This window comes from Rhinolophus hipposideros (genome assembly GCF_964194185.1).
Source record: "Rhinolophus hipposideros genome assembly, chromosome: 20".
NCBI lineage: Eukaryota > Metazoa > Chordata > Mammalia > Chiroptera > Rhinolophidae > Rhinolophus > Rhinolophus hipposideros.
The window spans coordinates 10,074,888-10,096,265 of NC_138066.1; the positions used below are offsets into that span (position 1 = coordinate 10,074,888).

Below are 21,378 nucleotides of genomic sequence, written 5' to 3' on the forward strand. Positions count from 1 at the left end.
GTCACAGAAGGTCCAGGTTATAGCGGTTCCCAAGTCTGAATTCCTGGACCACTCCAGACCTACCAAACCAGAATCCTTGTGACTGGTGCTTTTCTACCAGGAAAAGTCTTTGGGTTTAGGAAAAAGCCTGGACTCACTAAGTCAGAGAGTAACCGGGACATATGGCTTGGGTGGGAAATTCTGCAGGCAGGTCTAGCCCTTAGGCTTGGGAAGAGGCGCCTGTACCCCTGAAAGCATCTTCCAGAGGTATGTAGCCCCCGAGTCTGGGGGTTAGATTGGCAGCTGGGCGTGGGAGCTGAGGGGCGGCACCTGTCTCAGCCGGGCCTCACTTTCTGGGGAACTGGCCCGGCCTCGCCTTCTCCAGCTTTTGGCGCCGCTCGAGGGGGATCTCCTGGAGGTTGATGCCGTGGTTGCTGGCCCTGCGGGGAGAGGGAAGTGGCCTCAGGGATCCAGAATGGGGGCGAGGGAGGGCAGAGCCCAGGTCCTCGCTACTTCACGGCTGGGCGGGGTCAGGTACCGGGAGGAAGGCAGGGAGAAGGGCCCATCCGCCTGCACCCATCCCTCGTAACTCGTCCCGCCCACAGAGGCCGGCTCCTCACCCCGGTTGCAGGTCAGGTGGTTTAGGAATGGGCTTGTTGAAGCCCTGTCTGCCCACCAGCCAGTACGTTTCCTCTGTGCCCTTGCCCTGGGAAGACACGGTGAAGGGGAGGACTTAGGAGTGCTGGGGTGAGGGTGGGTGGATCTGGACGTCTAGGTGGAACCCGGGTCCGGCTTGCAGTCTGTCTCCCAGCCCGCGCCAAAGAGGGGGCGTGCCGGCCTCACCTTCAGCTCCGTGCGGCCTCGCACCTCAGTCTGGAAGCCCTCATCTAGCGCGCGGAGGATCCGTACTGTGCTCCTGTTCACGTGGATGCGGTAAGCTGGGGCGACAGGGGATGCCGTGAGCTCCGGGATCACCTCCCGGGTCCCCTCCCTGCCGTTCCCTCCCTGGGCCCCTATGTCGGCCTACCTCCCCCAGTCTCTCCCAACCCCTTCACACTCACGCAGCCCTGTGGACTCCATGCGCGAGGCTGTGTTGACCGTGTCCCCAAACAGGCAGTACCGCGGCATGGTGAGGCCCACCACTCCCGCCACGCACGGGCCTGTGGGGAAGCGTTGGCTTGGCGGGCTGGCCCGGCCGGGGCTGAAGCTGGTGGCTGGGTGGTTTTAGCACCCCATAATCTCTACCTGCTCCTCAAAGACACTCTTTAAACGTACCCTCTTAATTACAGCGGAGTGCCTGGTATGCAGTGGTGGCTTAACAAGCCGTCCATCCCCTCCTCCCCAACCCCGAGTTAGCCTTCTATCTGGGAAATCTGGAGCTGGGCCCGGGGTGGGGGGGTGGGTGTGGGGAGTTACCCGAGTGCAGGCCAATGCGGATACGAACGGACATATCAGGCATGTGGCGCATGCGGAAGGAGCCCACAGCGCTAAGGATGTCCAGTGCCATGTTGGCAATCTCTGCTGCGTGCCGCTGCCCATTCCGCTGGGGCAGCCCAGAGGCCACCATATAGGCGTCCCCAATTGTCTCCACCTGAGAAAAGGGGTTGTACGAATTCAGTACTGAGCACCCCACTCCCCCAACGTGATTGTCCCTTGTCAGGAGAACTAAACTGCGTTTAGTGTATATATCCTGGGGAATGTTCCAGTTGGGGGACTGAGCTGGGGACTGACACAAGAGATAAGGGACAGGAGGGCTGGAAAAGAGGACTGGGCTGGTGGCCTGGGGGCTGAGCAGGAAGGGCTGGGCTAGAGGCTGGTGAACCCCAAGGAGGGTTTGTCCTCTACACACCCCACCTTGTACACATCATGGGAGCCAATGATGGCATCAAAGAGTGTGTAAAGGTCATTGAGCAGGTCCACTACTTCGATGGGCTCACTCATGGCTGAGATGGTGGTGAAGCCCACGATGTCACTGAAGTACAGAGTCACCTCCTCAAAATACTCGGGCTCCACAGGTGTCCCCATCTTCAGAGCCTCAGCCACCGACCTAGGGATGGCAGGTGGTGAGATTACCCGGAGGCCACCCCAGTCTGGTTGGATTGCAGCTGCCCTCCCCACGCAGCTCTCCCCATTGGCACACACGGAGGCAGCATCTGCGTGAGCAGTTGGTCTGTCTTCTGCTTTTCCAGCTCCAGCTCCTCCGTGCGCTCGCGAATCAGGTCTTCCAGGTTACTGGAGTACTGCTCTAGCATTCGCAGCATCGAGTCAATGATGTTGGTCTTCCGGCCCTTGTTGATGCTCTTGAACTAGTAGTAGGAAGAAGCTGGTGGGGCTGCTGAGGACCTGGGCTGCCATGCTCCTCTCATGGGTCTGTATTATGCCTGATTCTCTCCCCCACCCATTCATCTTCAACTCATCAGTGCCCAGCCCCCAGGTTTTCATATATTATTAGCAGGCACACAGGAAATGGGGGTTCCACAAGGTCAGCTGTACTCAGCTAGTACTTGACAGGGCACTGGAACCAACGCAGCCTTTGTCCTCCCGGGCCAAGGGTCTTTCTGCTACACTAGGCCAAGCACATACTTGGTTCTCAATAAATGTTGAGTTGAATTAGATATTTCTCCCACCCAGAGCTCCATCTCCCACTCCAAAGGCCTCCACAGTCTCCTGTTCTAACTCTGTCCCCCCTTGGTCCTCAGATTACCCCTTAGCAAGAAGAATGGAAGATCAGAAATCCTGCCAGCCTGCCTTTCTGAAACGTCCCTAGATTGCTGATAAGTGGCCAGCCCAGCCCTCGTCCAATCCCAGCCCCTAACCAGGTCGAAGATGCGGTCCATGGAGGGCCGAAGGTCCGGCTGCTCTGCCCAGCACTGTTTCATCAACTGGATGCACTCCATGGGTGCCTGGTCCATGGTAACCAAGGGCCGGCACGGCGGAGGGGGGCTCTGCACTCTCTGCACCACTTCTGGAGGCATGAGGGAGCCATGAGTGGGAGTGTGCCAGAACAGAAGCCACCTCTGACTCTGACCTGACTGTTGAAGCCCAAGATGGGGGGAATGGAAACGGGTCCTTTAAATCAGAGCTACGGTAGTTGGGGAAGTGTGCGGAAGGGAGTTACTGGGAGAAATAAGGGAACCCTGAATCCTGGGGGGCAGGGAGCAGTAAGAGGTGACAGGCAGAGACGAACATTTATTACACATAAGAAAAATAAGGGTTAGGGTGATCAAGCAGCTTGCTGAGTCCTATATGATAAGTAATATGGATTTGGTCCATATCCAACGGTTCTCTTCTCCCCTTCCCCCCACCCTGCTGCCTCTCTGGGGCCCCGAAGAACCAGAGAAGAGACTGTTCCATCGATTGGTGGAGCGTGTTGAAGTCCAGGATCTGGACAGAGGAAACCACTGAGGAGGTCTACGTGCCTAAGAGCCTCCCCCTCCAATCCTGATCCTTGGCTTTCCACTGCCCTGACTCTTCAGACCCCATCTTTAAGGGAGGCCCACAAGTCTCAGAACTGGACTTTAGGGAAAGGAGCGAGGCTGAGTCTGGCCAGGCTCCGCCTAACAGCAGGGTGCCTTTGTAGCCCAAACGCCACGGTAGGGACGGCCATACCCTCCGGCGTCAGCTCCAGCATTGCGTAGGGGGCGCTGCGGCACACGACCTCCTGCATGATGATGCCCAGGCTAAAGACATCGCCTGCCAGCGTTCCCCGGCGCTCCAGGGCTGGGTCCCGAAGCAGCTCCGGGGCTGTCCAGAGCTGGTCTGGGGACGGGAAAGAGGGCGTGGGCATACGGAGGGCCTTGGGGAAGCTGGGGACAGACCCCGCATCACCTTCACCAGAAAGCACAGGCTCGTACCCACTCCCAACCCCCCAGCCGGAGTCTGGCCCTGCTGCCTGCCGCTATCCCCAGAGGAAACTACCAAAAACCAAAAGCGGGTCTCAGAAAAAGCCCAGTTCGCACAAATAGGCCCCGCCCTTTAGACAAAGCTGTGCCCAGAGAAAACTCCGCCTCTTGGACACAAGCCCCGCCCTTAGGCAAAGCCCCCCATAGAGCAGACAGTCGCATGGGCAGGAGCTCCGCCGCTCAGGCACAAGTCCCGCCCCCTCACAAAGCCCCCGCCTCCCGGTTACACAGTCCGCCCTCCTCATCTCAGAGGTCACAAAACCTTTTCGGTAGCAGGAGTCACGTCCAATGGGTGTGAAGTGGAGAGAATGCGAGGGCGGAGGGAGGGAGGGAAGAAAGGGCCCTTGAAATAATGAGGATCCCGGGTGACGCTCGTCTGCGCCGGAGGCAGCCGGGGAATCCTACCCTCCGCGCTGGGAGGCTCTGGTAACACCCTCTGGGCTTCCAGCAGTCGCCCGTGGCCGTGGTCCGTGACTTTAAGCACGAACCTTCCGTCCACCACGCAGTTCCGTGACTTAAGTCGCCCATGGGCCACGCCTCGATGGTGCAGATACCTCATTCCCTGGTAAGGGTGGGGTAAGAGGCAACCTCAGCCCGCGGTTCCCCTGCCGTCTGCTCCCCGCACCCCTCTCCCCCGCCTGTTTCCATCTCCTATCCCCCACACCTTGATGAGGTCCAGTAGGAGGGAGGACTTGAACATCCAGTCCAGCTTTATGTCTCTCTGGGCGAGGAGGTCGTGGAGGGAGCCGCGGGCACAATGCTCTGAGACCACAGCCAGCATGCCTTCTCTGGGGGCTGCGGTGCTGTCAGCTCTTCCAGCCAGGAAGAGCCCCAGGTAGAGGGCTATGTTCTCGTGGCGGAGCTCCCGGAGCTGAGAGGCGGAAAGTGAACAGGCATTTTCTGCCCTGGGAGCAAGGTGGGGAGGAGGCTCAGGTCTGTTTTTGAGTATCCAAACTCGGAAGGTGGGATACAAATGGTGAATGGATACAAATGGTGAATGGGCATGTAGGGGGGCTTTCTTCTACAGATTACTTCTTTCTCTGGAAAAGACAACATCGTCAAAGGCCACTGCTCAGATACTGAGTGTGGTTTAGTTTAAAGTTATGAATGAAAAGATACCCTTGCACTGGTCATCAGGACCCAAGCAGGTTTTGATTTATTAACCATCCGACTTTGAACTGCCCCAATCTTAAGGAAAAACAACTCATGTAGGAGAACCCCCTGGCACCACCACCCTCCCCTTCTGATGTAACAGCCTTTGGGGTGAGAACCAGGGAGAAGCTGCACTGCTTTCAGAAAACACCAGGAATGGCTTATGCTGGTAAGTTGGCCCACGGCTGCTTTGCTTGGTTATATCATCGTGCCAGCTATGTTTGAGACTTCCACCTTCCCCAAGTTCAGGAAGTAGGGATTGAGTAGTCAAGCTGTGGTCCCAGAGAGCCATCAACAAAGCCACACCCACTCCACAGGACAGAGGCCCTTACTATCTGGGCATGCTGGGAAAATGGGCGCTAGCAGGTGACTGGTGCCTTTTCTAGCATTCCTTCGGTTCAATAAGAGGCTTCTTTTCATCTTAAATGTTTGCTGGTAAAAGGTGATTTAGTCCGTTGACCCACACAGGTAGTCCACTTAAGTCATTCTGCAGCTATGACCAAGAGCTTCTCTGGAGACGTCACGGAAGGAGGCTGGGCCAAGGCTCTATGGCGTTAGGGGTAAGGGGGGCATTAAGGTTGGAAGGACAAGAATGAGCCAGTTTATAGCCTCCTTGCCAACTTTTCACTTCACTCAGTACGCATCAACCATGCCATTCTGCATGAATGGCCCGGCAGAACTAGAAACTCATTTTTTACTTTCTATCATTTACCCAACAAACACTCTATTGAGTCTTTCTAACGTTCCAGACACTGTGATGGATGCTGGAAATACAATGGAGGGGGCAAGGGAAGCCCTTGCTCAACTTACAGTTTAGTGAGGGGGACAGATAAGAAATAATCAAGCACACAGATGAACATACAATTGCAAATTATGGCAAGCACATAAAGGAAAGAACTAATATTATGAGAGATCATATTGGGAACCTGCATTAGAGAGGAGAGGACACTTCACTGAAACCCCAACCACATTGGGGCCTACCTCTGTACCCAGCTGAAAAGAGAAGGCAAGGAGGGAGAAATCATGGCCAATCCACACCCCATCATGGGCCCAACTCTCACCTTGGAGAAAGCTGTCTTGGTTGCTGGGCGGATAGCTATGTGCTGATCCCCTGGGAATCTCTTCAGCCAAACCCAGTCTCCCTGGAGCAGAGATGGGAGTAGTGAACTCAGTTTCTTGAAATCCCATAATGGGAAGAGCCCTAGAGCCCCCTTTTCCACTGGTGCATTTCCCCAGAACACATCTTCCATGTGACAAAGAGCGTCAGGAGCCAGGGGCTTGATGTCTGCCAGTCCACTTCACAGCTAGCTGGGTAGAGCCCACCCCTAGGTAAGAGATGCAGAAGGCCTGAATGGCTGTCCTCACCACCCCAGATATGTTCATCAACAACCCTATTAAGCAAGCCATTACCACCACAAATGTCATTGAAATCACAGCCCTCACCACTATCTTGCAATGAGGGAGCACTGTGCTGGGAGTCAGGAGTCTGGGTAGATCAGGCTTTATTATAGACTAAATATGAAGTAAAGGCAGCTCCCCTCCAGGCTATGGGCCTCATTGTCCTCAGCTGTTGGCAGGGCTGTCTCATTGGTATACAACCTGTGCAGTCACACAGGGCCCCATGCTTAGAAGGGCCTGAACTTGGTTCAATGATCCGCTGTTGTCATCTTGAATGAACAAGGGGCCTTTAATTTTTATTTTGCCCTAGTCCTTGTAGCTGGCTTTGTCTATTGATAAGGGATTTGGATGAGAAGAGAATTTGGGGGTTTGATACTGACCCCTAAAAAGTATTTGGAAATAAACGTGGAGACATTTTTAATTGTCACAAAACTGGGGGCTATGTTTAGTAAACAGGGCCAGAGATAGGTGACACTAAACATTCTTCAAGGCACAGGGTAGTCCCATATAGGGAAGAACAACCTTCCCAAAATGACAATAGTGCTTCTCAGAAATGGCTATAATGGCCGCTTCGTGACATACTAAGAGTCTCTGCATTCTCTCTGTGACCTGACACCCAGGAGCTCTAAATATCCTCTCCCCTCTTGATTAGCTGAGCTCTCTCTCTCAGCTCTCCCTGAATTTGTTCTCATTATCTCCCACCAATCCCACCACATTCAGATTTGCTGACCCCATAGTTAATGTCCTCATGCCCTTTTATGACTTTCTTTTTCCCCTGTAAGGCTTGCTTTTCCTGAGTCTGGTTGGAATTGGGTGGAAGTGCTGGGTGGGGCCAAGACATGGATCTGGCTTGAGTCAGGTGTAGCCCCATCTGGAAACTCCCCATGCTGAATAATCCACATTCTAGAAATGTCTTTTTTGGGACCAGGAACATCCCAGATGTCCCTCTGCCCCAACGTTTCCAGGGAGGCCTGTGCCCTTCAGTAACCTGAAGCTTATCACTGAGAGGACAGGGCCGGGGCTCCCAACAGGGTGGGGAATGGTTTCATTGGCCACACCAGGCTGCATCCCAGCACAGTTCCCACCAGTCAGGCCTCCAGCCTCTGGGCCACTGAGATTAGCCTTTGGGGAGCCCTCACCTGGATAATGGCTAAGGGAAAATCTTGGGGCAGGAAGAACTGCCGATGCTCCCCTTTGAGAAATCTATGACCTCTCCCTATATCCTGTTCTAGACTCCTATCCCCATTTCCCGGTGACAGCAGGATATGACATGACTGCAGAAATAGAGCTCTGCCTCGTTGGGGGTCAGGCTCACCTCATAGAGGCCAATGTTGGAGCTATCCGGGGACTGGCTGGGGACGCTGCGAATGTCTGACACACTGCGGGCAGCCAGACTCGACCGACTGCCCTGGGCCACCTGGAGGGTAGAGGGCAATGCAAGGGGTCAAAATATACTCAGTCGTGGGTTGAAGTCAGGCAGAGTTCTGGGGATTCAAGAGAGGAGGGGGAGAAACCTTAATTAGGGAAGGTGATAGTGACATTACTTCCCAAGCATACAGCACTTTGCAGTTTACAAAACAAACCTACTCATTTTCTGGTTGGAGCGTCAACTGCCCCAAGGAAAGCAGCCAGGACAGGGGCTGTTACCCTCATTGCACACATAAGGGCGCTGATCTCCAGACCTCAGACCTGGGACAGGGGAAGGGCAGAAACCAGACTGCCTTTAGGCGGGGCTGTGGTGAGAGCTGACCCAGGCAGGGGACCAGATATACAGGGGAGAACAGCTCCCTGTCTCTCCCACCTTTCGAGAGGTACTCCCTTGTGGGGGGAGAAAGGTGATGTCGTCCAGAGTCAGGATGATCTTGTTGGGGCCTGAGACCATTTGGATGTGAAGTAGCCGTTGCCTGGTAGGGGAAAGAAGTCATTTCCACAAAGGGGACCACGGTCATGAGAGGAAGCCAGCAAGGGATAATGTTGGCTCAGGGGAGGGCAGCCATCCCAAACCAGACATCCTCTGGGACTTCACCAGCCCTCTAGCACCCTTTCCCCTAACCCCTTCCAAAAAAATTCTCTCTTCTATCTTGAGTGGACCCAGTGTGCTGTCTTAGCATTTCTGGCAGGTAGAGAGCCAAGCTCATCTACTTACCTTACTTCCCTACTCACCTCACATAATGGGCCAGGAAGGCCCCTGTCAGCCCCATCCCAACCACCAGGAGGAAGCCAATAAAGACGAGGCCAGGCTCCACTCCTAGAGGGGCAGTGAGAAGAGTGATGCTGAGGACTGTGGTGGAGAGGAGGCACCCTTTCTAAGGAGGTAGGCAGTCATGTCAAATCCTGGAGGCTCCAGGAAAGGGGGATGGGAGCGGAGAAAGGGATCTAGAAAAAGGTCATGGGTTCTGCAAAGGGGAGCATCTGGGAATGCTAGAAAGGGAGAGTTCATTCTCTTTCACCACTTTGTGGAGGGTCCATGGTGACTGTCCCAGTGGGGGCTAGGGTGTTTGCCCTCACCTCCATTGCAGATGATGTCTGGGTCAAACCAGCAAGAGGGGTCAGGCCCAGGCCCCTTTCCCCCTCTAGGGAAATGCACCGGGGCCCCAGCGGAGCGGAGGGAACCCTGGGTGGGGTCCAGCATGTATGTGGCGAACAGCTGGTCCCCCGCCTCATCTGTGTCCAGCAGCACAAACGGGGCCTCCTCGGCTCCTCCCAGGGCCCGGCAGAAGCCCGGGACCTGGGTATCCTGGACATGGCGGGCCACTGCTGCTCCAGACACCCAGCTGCCACCTACAGTAGCCCGAGCTCTTGCCACGGCCCCCGCCAACAAGAAGACTGAGTCATAGATGGTGCCAAAGAGTGGGGCTACCTGGGGAAGGAAAAAAGGGGGGGGGCGCAGGGTTCCGAGTCACGGCCCATAAATAGAGACTTACTGGTCCTCCTATCCTTTCACTGGGCCCTTCAAGCCCTACGTGTATTGGCTGTTCCACACCTCCTAGTTAGTGGTTACCAATATCCCTCCCCATTGGCTCTCTCTTCCTCTCTCCCATTGGCTACCTCACTCTTTTCCCCACTGACCGTCCCTCTTTTCAGGATTCTTAGGCTCTTTTCACCATTGGTTAATTCTAATTCTCCATGATCTACAGATCCTCTCTTCCCTTTCCTGTTGTTTGCCCTGAATATAATTTTAATATTATTACCTACTACTCACCTACAAGCCTTCTTTCCCATCTTTTGGTTAGCTTCTATTTTCTATTTTCCCTTCTTTTCATTCCCCAAGGCCTCATCGAGCCTATTCCCAGAGCCATCTCTCACAGTGTCAGGCACTGTGTAAAGCATTAGGGATATAGTGGGGTAAGGATAGAGTCCCTGTCTCAGGGAGTCTTTCCTCTGGTGTGGGAGATGGAAATCAAGGCAGTGCAATGAGTGAGGGTAGAGGTAACTGAGCTGTGGAGACAGGAAAGAGAGCCCCAACCCAGGCTCAGGGAGGAGGGGGAGGCTTTCAAAAGAAGTAATCATCCCCCAGGGGATGAGTGACTGGGGGCAAGTTGGTGCAGGAGAGAGGGAACAGTACACCTGCATCTACTGTACCTAGGGCAGAAGAAGCCACTGGGAAGCTTTGAACAGAGATGTGACACTGTCAGATTTCTGAAGTTCAATCTGATTGTTAGGTGGAAAAGGCCTAAATGTTGAAACAGAGACCATTTGGGAGATTTTGTTTTAAGATTCGGGCCAGAGATGCTGTGACCTGAACCAGGGCAGTGGCAGTGACAATGGAGAAAGTGGATGGATTCAAATAACCTTTAGGAAGTAAAAGTGACGGGACTTGATGTCTGGATTTGGCAGAAAGGGTTAAAGGAATCAAGGGTGACTCCCAGGGGTCTCATGTGGGCAGACAGGTAGAAGGCTGTGTACTTACTGAGAACTGAAGGTTTTTTCCACCACTTTCTCCACCCTTTTTCTCCAGCTGCCCTTCATCCCACCACTGTTCCTAACTCTTGTTCTCCTCTTCTTATTGACTATTCCCATCCTTTCTCCCCATTGGCTACCGAATCCTCTTCGAGGAGATGAGGGGCATTGATGGGGAATATTTCTCACACACACACACACACACACACACACACACACACACACACACACGACTCATAGCCCTCTCTCATGTGCAACTCTTTGAGTAGGGCCTTTGTAGTGGTTAGTTTACTGCCCACTGACATCTGAATTCCCTTCTATCTTAGTGGTTTCTAGCCCCTCTTTTATGAATGCAGTGGAGCTAAATTGTCTGAACTGGGATTCTGGGTTCTCAGGGAATCCTGGGTGTTAGCTGATTTGGGGGGAATAAGCTGTGGATCTAAATGATTATGGAAGCCCCTGGATTCACCTAGGAGGGACCTTTCTGCTTCTCACAAGATGTCAAGGCTCTCAAAAAGTTAAGACCACCAGATGAAGCCGCAGTGGGAACACCTCCGAACTGGGCATGGAGGTGGGTGGGGCATCCTCCCCCCTTCCTGCGCTTTTAAGAACACCGGCTGTTTATTATAGACTATGTTGTGGTGGTGCTGGAAGTGAATTTACTTTGAAGTAGACTGCAAAAGATGTAGTGTACAGTTCATTAGAGTTTACTCCTTAGAGCTGTGCTTGAGAGGTCTCATTGCAGTCTCTTTGGAAACAAGCCCAATACACTAAGGGCCGCAAGCAAGACCAGAGCCTCTACATTACCCAGAAAACTCCAGAACAGGTAGAGCTACTAGTTATTCTCTCCCTATTGGTGTCCTCCTCTCTCCCAGTGACTCCATCCTCCTTATTCCATGGACTCTACTTGCTTCTCTTCCCATTGCTTCCAGCCTTCTCTCCTCTCTTTGGCTATCCTCTGCTTTCTTCTAGTATGGCTTTCCTCCCCACTTCTCTCCACCCTGGTTCTTCTACCTGCTGCAGATTAAGGTCAGGGGGCAGCTCCTGGTGTTGTTGGGCTCTGCGCAGGCTGTCCAGCACGCTGCCTCCGGAGGGACAGTGGCGCGTGAGGGTGAGCACCGCGTCGTGGGCCCTCCGAAGCTGTGAGCTGTTGGCCAGCAAGGCCAAGGCCTCCGGGCCTGGGGACAAGGCGTAGTGGAGGGTGTCAAAAGGCAGGAAGACCAGGGAACCGTCGGCCAGGCCCAGCTCCTCTGCAGCCTCCAGTAGGCAGCGCTGCTCCTCGCCTCCCAGCAGCACAGAATGCATCACCATGATCACTGCTGCGGACAGAGATTCCGCTGGCTGCTCCGCCCGCTGCGGTCCGAACCGACCTCCCCGCCCCCCACCGGGAGCCTACCTCTGACTCTGGGCCCGTCCTGGACCCTTCTCAGGGCCGCCCGGGCTCCAGACAGGTCAGAGTGTTCCATGGCGGTCACCAGGGCAACAGGCAGACCCCGGGCCCTGAGTGCCGTTGCTAGTGAGCCTCCCGCCTCTACCCACAGGTCCTGGGGGGCGGTGACCAGGGCCACGCGTGCCCAGCGGAACGCGCGAAGGAGGGCGTAGAGGGCATCCGCTGCGGGCGTCACGGCGGGGGCCGTCGCGCCCGCCACCCGTGTCCCCGGGCAGCCCCAGGGCACCAGTGCGACCCCCTCCTCTTGGGCTAGTAGCTCCGCCAGCCGACAGGCTGCAGGGTTCACCGGACCCACGAGACCCGAGACACGGGCCACCGCGGAGGACACCGCCTTCAGCGAGCCGGGCGTCCGGCACGGCTCCGGCAGCAGCGCGATCTCGAAGCGGGGACCGCCTTCCATGGCCGGGTCGTGGTTCAGGCGGGCGGCGGCCAGCCGGGCGGCCAGGTCCGGGCGGGCACGGGCGAAGATGGGGTCGCAGGTCCAGGGGCCCAGCACCCCCACTGTGAATACGGCGGAGAGGGCGGAAGGCGGCAGGAGGAGGAGGAGGAGCAGCAGCAGCAGCAGCAACCGGAGCCTAGGCCGGGGCCCGGGCAGCGCCGGGGGCAGGCGGTGCAGGGATGGAGCCCACGACTCCGGGGCGCCCAGACGGCGGTCCGGAAGGCGCCATGCTAGGAGGGTGCAGAAGGTCATTGCCGGCTTCTGAGAGCATAAACAACGCAGGGAGAGCAGATGAATCTACCCCACACCCCAGAACTCTCTCAGGGCTTTCTCCCCAACTCCCAGTTTCTCAAAGCCCAGTTAACCAATGGTGTAGCTCCACTTCCACACCCCTCTCCTCAGGCTTGACCGACTAGATGGGGGTCAAGAGCATGGCCTGGAAACCCACTGTATCCCCCCTCCTGTTATCCCGTTGTCTGCCCCCTTCCCCCTCGTCAGAGCTGTCAGTGGGGGTCAGTGAAGACACGCCCACCCCCTCCTTAGATCGATCCCAGGCAGAAGGGACCCGTATCCATGCGGAGGTGCATTTGCCACTCACGGGAAAGTCCGAGGCTCAGGCCCAAGGCCGGGGTGAGGGGTCACACGCCCTCCCACAGGTCTCCTTTGCAGCCCAGGCCAGGCTGAGGAGGGGCAGGGGGGAGGGGTAACAGCTGGCCGGAGCCCTTAATCTCCCAAAGCTGATTAGGGCCCCTTAATCAGGCAGGGAGGGGCTGGAGGAGGATGGGACACCCTGGAGTGGGATCCGTCCTGACTTCCAGGCACCCCCATAACCCCCATCATAAAAGCAGCTGCAGGTCCCCCTTTCAGGCTGCTGCCACACTACCCTGCTCAGCATGGAAAGCAACAATATGTGCCCATGGACACCTGTGGATGATCAGTCCTGGGGGGGGGGGGGTCCTCTCAATCCCATTTCTGACGATCTTCTGTTTCCAGTTTGCCAGCGCAGTCCAAGCCCCCTCCCTTGGCTGGCAAAGTCTATACCTCAGAGACCAAACCCAAACCAGTTACCTGCCCCTCTCCTGTTCACACTTGATTCTTGGAGCTCCACTTCTTCTGCCCAGAAAACCATTAGTTTGGCCTTGGGAAGGCAGAACCCCACGAAGTAATAGAAAAAGCTCTGGCCTTGGGCAGATGGGTATAAATTCCTCCTTCCTAGCTTCGTGACCTTGGGAAAATTGCTTAATTTCTTAATTACCTTAATATAATTGCCTGGAGGACAAAAATGAAGATCATGATGGGCTACTTGCCCTACCATATATCAAAATTTATTCCAAAGCTATAATAAGACACTATAGTATTGATGCAAAGATAAACAAATTGACCAATGGAACAGAGTAGAGAGCACTGAAACAAACCCAGCAAAAATGTAAATTTGATGTATGGAGAACTGGACATTTCTCACCAGTGGGGAAAAAAATGAGCTATTCCACAAATGGAGCTGAGTAGTTAGCCATATGGGAAGGAGAAGGAGCAGATAGGATTAGATCCCCATCTCACACTATACAAAATCAATTCCAGGTTGAAGATATACATAAAAACGAAATTTAAAAACTTTTTTTATGAACGCTTTTTTTATTATTGTTAGTTTCAGGTGTACAAAACAACATAGTGACTAGACATTTACATACCTCACAAAGTGATAACCTCAGCAAGTCTACTACCCCTCTGATATTGTACATATGAGTCATCTGACATTATACATAGTTCAAAACTTAAAAACTTTTAAGTGAATCATTTTTCCACCAAAGATTGGATGAAGCAAGAATCATCAGTAGATGCTAAAACTAGGGAGAAATTTCGATGAGGAGCAGGATATTTGCATGTCTTAAAGTATCTCCCTAAGATTGCTTATAAGTTGGAAGGGATCGAGGAAAAAAAAAAAAAGAAAGAAAGCAGTAATTATACAGTGGAGAAATTGGGCAACACTTTAAACAGGTGATCAAAATTAACCAATGAGGGTCAGACAGCTATTGTGTGTCTCCAGATGTGATATTCTGAAAAAGGCGAAAAACTACTTCTATGTAATACTGCATACCGTGTTTCCCTGAAAATAAGACCTAGTGCACAATCAGCTCTAATGGCGTCTTTTGGAGCAAAAATTAATATAAGACCAGTATTATATTTATATTATATTTATTATATTATATTATATTATACTATATGTTATGTTATGTTATGGTATGTTATGTTATGTTATGTTATGTTAAATTACCCGGTCTTAATAGTAAAATAAAACTCAGTCTTATATTATAGTAAAATAAGACCAGGTCTTATATTAATTTTTACTTCAAAAGATGCATTAGAGCTAATTGTCCAGAAAGGTCTTATTTTGGGGGAAACACAGTAGATGCAATATTGCACAATACTGCACCTGTTCAGTGTTCCAGCCAAGAGTGCATTTCATAAATCTAATCACGAGGAAACATCAGATAAAAACAAAATAAAGAATATTGTACTAAAAAAGGGAAGGGGATGGTATTCTTTAAAAATGTCAATATCATAAAAGAAAAATCAAGGCTGAGGAACTGTTCCTGATCAGAGGAAGCTAAGAAAGACATGACAACTAAATGTAATATATATCCCTACTTTGGATCCTGCACTATAGGGTTTTAAAAACTGCTATAAAGGTATAGGGTTTTAAGGTTATAAAAATACTATGAAGAACAACATCATAATTGTCAACTGACAAAATTGGGATGTGAATGAGAGATTTGATAAAAATATTTTATCTATGTAAATTTATGAAGTTGGTAACTGTATTGTAGTTATGTTAGAGAATATTCCTATTTGTAGAAAATACACACTGAAGTATTTAGATGTAAAGCACCGTATTGTATGTAATTTACCCTCAAATAATTCAGAAAAATGTATATATTATGCCAGATATATTACATATGATATGTCGCATATATTATATATATCAAATGACAAACAACTGGGGTGAAATGTTAACACTAGGTGATACTGGGTAAAGTGTATATGAGTGTTCTTTGTACTATTTTCATTTTTGCAAACTTTTTAAGTTTGAAATTATTTCCAAATAAAAAGTTCATAAAAAAAAACCTTTTAGATAAAAAGGAGACTATCAATTTAGGGTAGGAGAGGATTTCTTAAACAAGACACAAAATACAACCCATAAAGGAAAAGATTGATAAATTTGGAAATATTAAACTTAAATTTTCTAGTCAAAAATCATATCACAAAGAGAAAACGTAAATCAAAGACAAGAATGTATTTGTAAAACATTAAAAAATGGTTAGCGGGGCGGCCGGATGGCTCAGTTGGTTAGAGTGCGAGCTCTCAACAACAAGGTTTTGGGTTCAATTCCCACATGGGATGGTGGGCCGCACCCCCTGCAACTAAAGATTGAAAATGGCTACTGGACTTGGAGCTGAGCTGGACCCTCCATAACTAGTTTGAAGGACAACTACTTGGAGCTGACGGGCCCTGGAGAAACACACTGTTCCCCAATGTTCCCCAACAAAAATTTTAAAAAAATGGTTAACATCCAAGATATGAAAAAGAAAACCCCGTAGAAAAATGGGCAAATCATAAGAAAAGCCTAAGGAAAATGCCCAACTTCACTGAAAATCAATGAAATGCAAAATAAAACAATGAAATACTATTAACATTCGTCAGATGATGGCAAAAATTAAGTGACAATACCAAGTGTTGGTGTGGATAGGAGAAAACACAAACCCTATGTTGGTGACAACAGTGTAATTTGTGGGATGTTTGGCAATGCCTAGGAGAGTTGAAGCATTTTCACTTGTAGGAACTACCCTAGAGAAACTAACATTTATTTGTGTATGAAGAGACTTGAATAAGGAGTCATTCATCTATTTAAAAAACACTGAACTGCTACTAAGTTACAGGCAGTGTTCTAAGCTCTGGGGATACAACAGTGAAAAAAAGTTAAAATCTCATGGGATTTTCTGTATGTTTGAAATCTTTTATAATTTAAATTTTTAAAAATTTAAATAAAAAATTTCAATGTCTGACCTGTAGTAGAGTCCCAAAATCTAGTAGGTGTCAATGTTCGTTTATATAGTCCCAGGCATCTTACTTTCCAGAAGGGCTATTTCCCCCAAATCTCTCCTCTACTGACACAACATCTCTACTTGGAATCATGGCTGCTCCACCCAACCCTTCCGTTTCACAGATAATGAGACTGAGGTCCAGAGATTAGTTTGGCTTAGTCCATAAACTCCTGATTTTTTTCTAGGATCTGTAAAGTGACAGATAATGTAAATAGGACTGAGGAGCAGAATTTTTCAAACTTTTTTCTATTGTGGTAAATGTGTATAATATAAAATTTACCATTTTAGTCATTTTTAGTGTACAATTCAGTGGCATTAAATATATTCACGTTGTTTTGCCGCCATCACTATCCATCTCTAAAGCTTTTTCATCATCCCAATCTGAAACTCCTTACCCAGTAAACAATAATTCCCCATTTCCCCCTCCCCCAATCCATGGTATCCACCATTCTACTTTCTGTCTCTATGAATTTGCCTAATCTAGGAACCTCATATAAGTGGAATTATACAGCATGTGTCTTTTTGTGTCTTGCTTATTTCACTTAGCATAATGTCTTCAAGGTTCATCCATATTGTAGCATGTGTCAGAATTTCCTTCCTTTTTAAGGCTGAGTAATAGCCCATTGTATGTCTACACCACATTTTGTTTATCCACTCATCTGCTCATGAACACTTGGGTTGCTTCCACCTTTTGCCTATTGCGAATAATGCTGCTATGAACATGTGTGTATAAATATCTGTTCAAGTCCCTGCTTTCAAGTTTTTGGGATACATACCTAGAAATGGAATTGCTGGATCATATAATAATTCTATTTCTAATTTTTTGAGGAACTGCCATACTGTTTTCCACAGTGGCCACACCATTTTATATTCTAGGGGCAGAATATTTTCAATCCATCTTGGTCTTCATGCCAAGGTTACACAGCCAGACTTCAGCCACCACGGTTGCCCCTCCCTTCCAGTGACCCACATCAGAGCTTGTTTGTTTATTGCCTGTTGCCTGCTAAATTTGCATTTAGTCTCTAATGTACTGAAGCAAAACACGCCCTCTCACGTAAAGGCGGGGCCAGCTCTTAAAGTAGCAGTTAGGCTGGAGTTACCAAAGGGCAGATTTCTATTTAAATCTAACTCCTATAAATAACCTCAACTACAGGTGAAGCTCTCCCCTTTGCAAGGTCTTGGTTTCTCTCCTCTAGAGGGGGCGGGAAAATATCTTCTGGGATTTTCAGTCCCTCTCCCACCCCACATAAAGTCATGAAACTTTTTTGGAATCGCTACAGCAGTAGACAAGGAAAAAAAGGATTCCTTAAAGTTTAAATGAGGCAAAGGACTTTTTATCTTTTTATCTGGTCTGGTCTGAATCTGAGAGTAGCAGACATGTCCTGGGGGACGTTTGATTTCAAAACAAAAACCACAAAAAACAAAAACAAACAAACAAAACCCAATTCAAGTCGTTAGAAAAGAACACTAAATCTGAAAAACAGAAGGCGGAAGCCAGAATTCCATTAAACTGCAGTTTGTAACAGTTAAAGAATGGTGAGGAGGGAACAGAAATATATCATGTTTCCCTATTAAATTAGAAAATAAATTTTAAATCACCATTTTTTTGTTCTTTCTGGCTACAAAAACAATATATGGTTCTTGTGCAAATTAAAGCATACAAAATTATGTAAGTAAAAAATTAAAGCCCTGCAATGATAACCACTGTTAACAGCTTTTTAAAATGCATATACTAGAAAATAAATCATTTTATGTACTGCCTTATAATCTGCTTCCCTGAAAAATATTTTATTTTATACTAGTTTTATAAAAAGGCAATACATTTAAATGGTTAAAAAGTAAAGTAAATAAAAAAGAATACAGTGAAAAGCCTCCCTCCCACCCTGCCCGCTGTCATCTCAGTTCTCACAAAAGGGCAACCACTATTAGATTTTTATGTAGCGTCTGGAGATCCTTCTGAGTATATAAGCAAATAAGAACATATTTTCTTATAGTTACTTTTTTATAGGTAACACTTCTTCATAGGTTACTCTTTTATCTGTACCTTTCTATTTTATTTTAACAATAGATCTTGGTGGTGTTTTTATTTCTTGTTTCAGAGTTGATTATAGCTGCATAGTATTCCATGAAATGGAGGTACTGTAACCTGGTTAATCAGGTAATTGTTTGCTATTATTTGCACTGCTTCTATAAATAACCTTGTACAGATTTCACTTAGCACGTGTGCAAGCCCATCTGTAGAGTAACCTTGCCAACACCTTAATTTTGACCCAGTGAAACTGCTTTTGGACTTCTGACTTCTAGAACTGTAAGAGAATAAATGTGTGTTGTTTTAAGCTACCAGATTTGGGGTAATTTGTTACAGCAGCCATAGGAAAGTATAATATATAAGTATTTCTCTACTTTTGTATATGACATACCTGAAAATGTAGGCTCAGGTCTAATGTAAGAAAGTTGGACTTACAGGCTATAAAGAAGGTTCTCTTCTCAAAGAGCAGAAGTATGTTATCAAACATACGTGTATTTGATATCAAGTCTCAATAATACATTACATTTTAGACTCAATCTCCAATGACGCATTTCTAGACTTTTGTGTATTGTGTTCCTTTCCTTAACAATTGAAGGCACTGTCCACCACTTTCCCCAGCTTAAATCCAATGAACAGTCTCTTGTAAAGATTTTCTTTTTTGTCTCAACTGCATGAAGTTTATGAAAACTATGCTCTCAACATTCCCATTTTCCCAGTTCCTATAAGGTAAATATTCAAAAAATGGTAAAAATTAGGGTGTAGCAAAATGGAACGTAAGGTTGGCTGGCAGGACCACAATGTAATCCCTCCAAATATTTATCAGTTGATATTTAAAAATCTGAATTCAGCATAGAATACAGCTATGAGGTTTGAAAGTTGAATGTACTAAAGTTAAGCAACCTGAATGTACTAAAGTTAAGTCATTCCCACAATTGGAGATGATGTCCAAGCAGTGGAACCAGTTAACTCAGTGGCAGCCATGGAGAAAAAGGCTAGACCACAAGCTTGTGTTGGCAGATTCTGGGTCTTTCTTATTCACCCAGGTTTTCCATAACTTAACACATGTAGAGGGCGTTCAGGGACAGCTGGTAGAATGTTGTGATGCTAGACTCCAAGGGGAACCCTTGCCCACCCCTACAGGACTGGAGTGGTCTCAGTTTTAATTCCGCACAGGTACCCTGAGAGCTACAGAAAATGGGTGAAGCACACCCGTGGAGCTTCATCTATATCTGGGCCCGATTTGGATGATAAAATCCTAGATTTTGAGTTAATGCCACACAGAGATGAGAATTGGAGGACTTATGGGAAGGAAGGAGTATATTTTCATGTGGGAGGAATGTGAATTGTGGCCAGACGGTGGGCTGTGGCATAAATTTCTTGAAAATGGCCACAACAATATCCCTCGTCACACAATGTGACTTTGCCACTTCTCTCATTGAGAATAGCTATGTTCGAATCTAGGTTGGCTTGTGATTGTGGCAGAAGTGATGCTATGTGCCTTCTTAGGCTTGGTCTTAAAAGCCACCCTACAAACAGCCTGATTATATATTCCCATTAACTGAAAAGGTCCTCTTGTGGCCATTTGTAGTCAGTCCTCTCCCACCTCCGGCCCCAAACAACCACTTGTTTCTCTCACTATAGGTTAGCTTGATTTGGCTTTTTTAAAATTGAAATATAATTGACATATAACATTGTATTAATTTTAGGTGTACAACATAATGATTTGATGTATGTACATACCGTGCAAGTATTACCATAAGTTTAAACATCAATCACCACACAGTTACAAATTGTTTTCTTGTGATGAGAATTTTTAAGCTCTACTCTCTTGGCAACTTTCAAATACACAATACAGTATTGTTAACTATAGTCATCATGCTGTACATTACATCTCTAGGACTTATTTCTCTTATAACTAGAGGTATGTACCTTTTGACCACCTTCACCCGTTTTGCCATACCCCGCCCCTGGCAACCACTGTTTGTATCTGTAAGTTCAGAGCTTTCTAGATTCCACATATAAGTAAGGTCATACTGCATTTGTCTTTCTCTGTTTGGCTTATTTCACCTAGCATAATACCCTCAAGGTCCATCCATGTTTTCACAAAGGGCAGGATTTCTTTCTTTTTTTTTTGGCAGAATTATATATATATTCACAGTTTTTAATTCACTTATCTATTGATGGACACTTCAGTTGTTTCCATATCTTGGCTGTTGTGAATAATGCTGCAATGAACATAACAAGGGTGCAGAAATCATTTCCAGATAGTGATTTCATTTCCTTCAGATAAATACCAAGAAGTGAATTACTGGATCGTATGATAGTTCTATTTTAGTCTTTTGAGGAACCTCCATACTGTTTTCCATAGTGGCTGCACCAATTTACATTCCCACCAATAGCACACAGGCTTTCCCTTTTCTCCATATCCTTGCCAACACTTGTTATTTCTTGTCTTTTTTATAATAGCCATTCTAACATATGTGAGGTGATATTTCATTGTGGTTTTAGTTTGGCTTGCTTTTGAAATTTCTCTTTTTCTCCACTCACCCCACCCCTAATCAGAAAGTTGAAAAGACTCTAGATTCTAGAATCTCAGTTCCAGATTTTAAAAAATATGTTGTCTTTGATTTTTAAATATTACTTCTTTTCTATTTTTTATGATTCTTTTTAATCAGTTGCATTAAGTTTCTCAAATATTTAGGAATAGCAATTAAGACTTAACCACATATTTTGCTGGTTTCCTTTCTCACCATTGTTTATTGTGTTTTACCATTTACTGTGTTCTTAATTCTGATCCATGTTTATTTACCAGGGTTGTTAATTTACAGACACACTCAGGTGTACATATGATGGAGATGCTTTTGTCTATGACTGATCTTACTTTCCTTCCTTTCTCATGCTGGCAGAAGAAGAAAACACATTAATTTAATGGTTAATGGAATTTCTGTTTCCTTCAGATCAGATGCATTCTTTGGAGTAAATATACAGTCATTTCCAAGTTCATCTTCTCAACAGAGCTGTCTTTTCCC

At 48.1% G+C, this 21,378-nt stretch overlaps 1 protein-coding gene across 1 annotated transcript; it reads right to left on the reverse strand.

The window, feature by feature from the left end:
- Positions 1–284: 284 nt before the first annotated feature.
- Positions 285–12,472, reverse strand: GUCY2D (guanylate cyclase 2D, retinal; the record flags this gene model as incomplete). The annotated part of the gene is made up of 18 exons (XM_081028745.1): positions 285–419; positions 600–685; positions 823–917; positions 1,041–1,139; positions 1,396–1,570; positions 1,834–2,026; positions 2,122–2,285; positions 2,796–2,944; positions 3,589–3,738; positions 4,287–4,443; positions 4,546–4,752; positions 6,095–6,175; positions 7,747–7,848; positions 8,233–8,335; positions 8,595–8,679; positions 8,940–9,291; positions 11,346–11,650; positions 11,728–12,472. 18 exons carry the CDS (start codon positions 12,470–12,472, stop codon positions 326–328), a joined length of 3,342 nt encoding a protein of 1,113 aa, XP_080884871.1. The 3' UTR covers positions 285–325.
- Between the last annotated feature and the right edge of the window lie 8,906 nt (positions 12,473–21,378).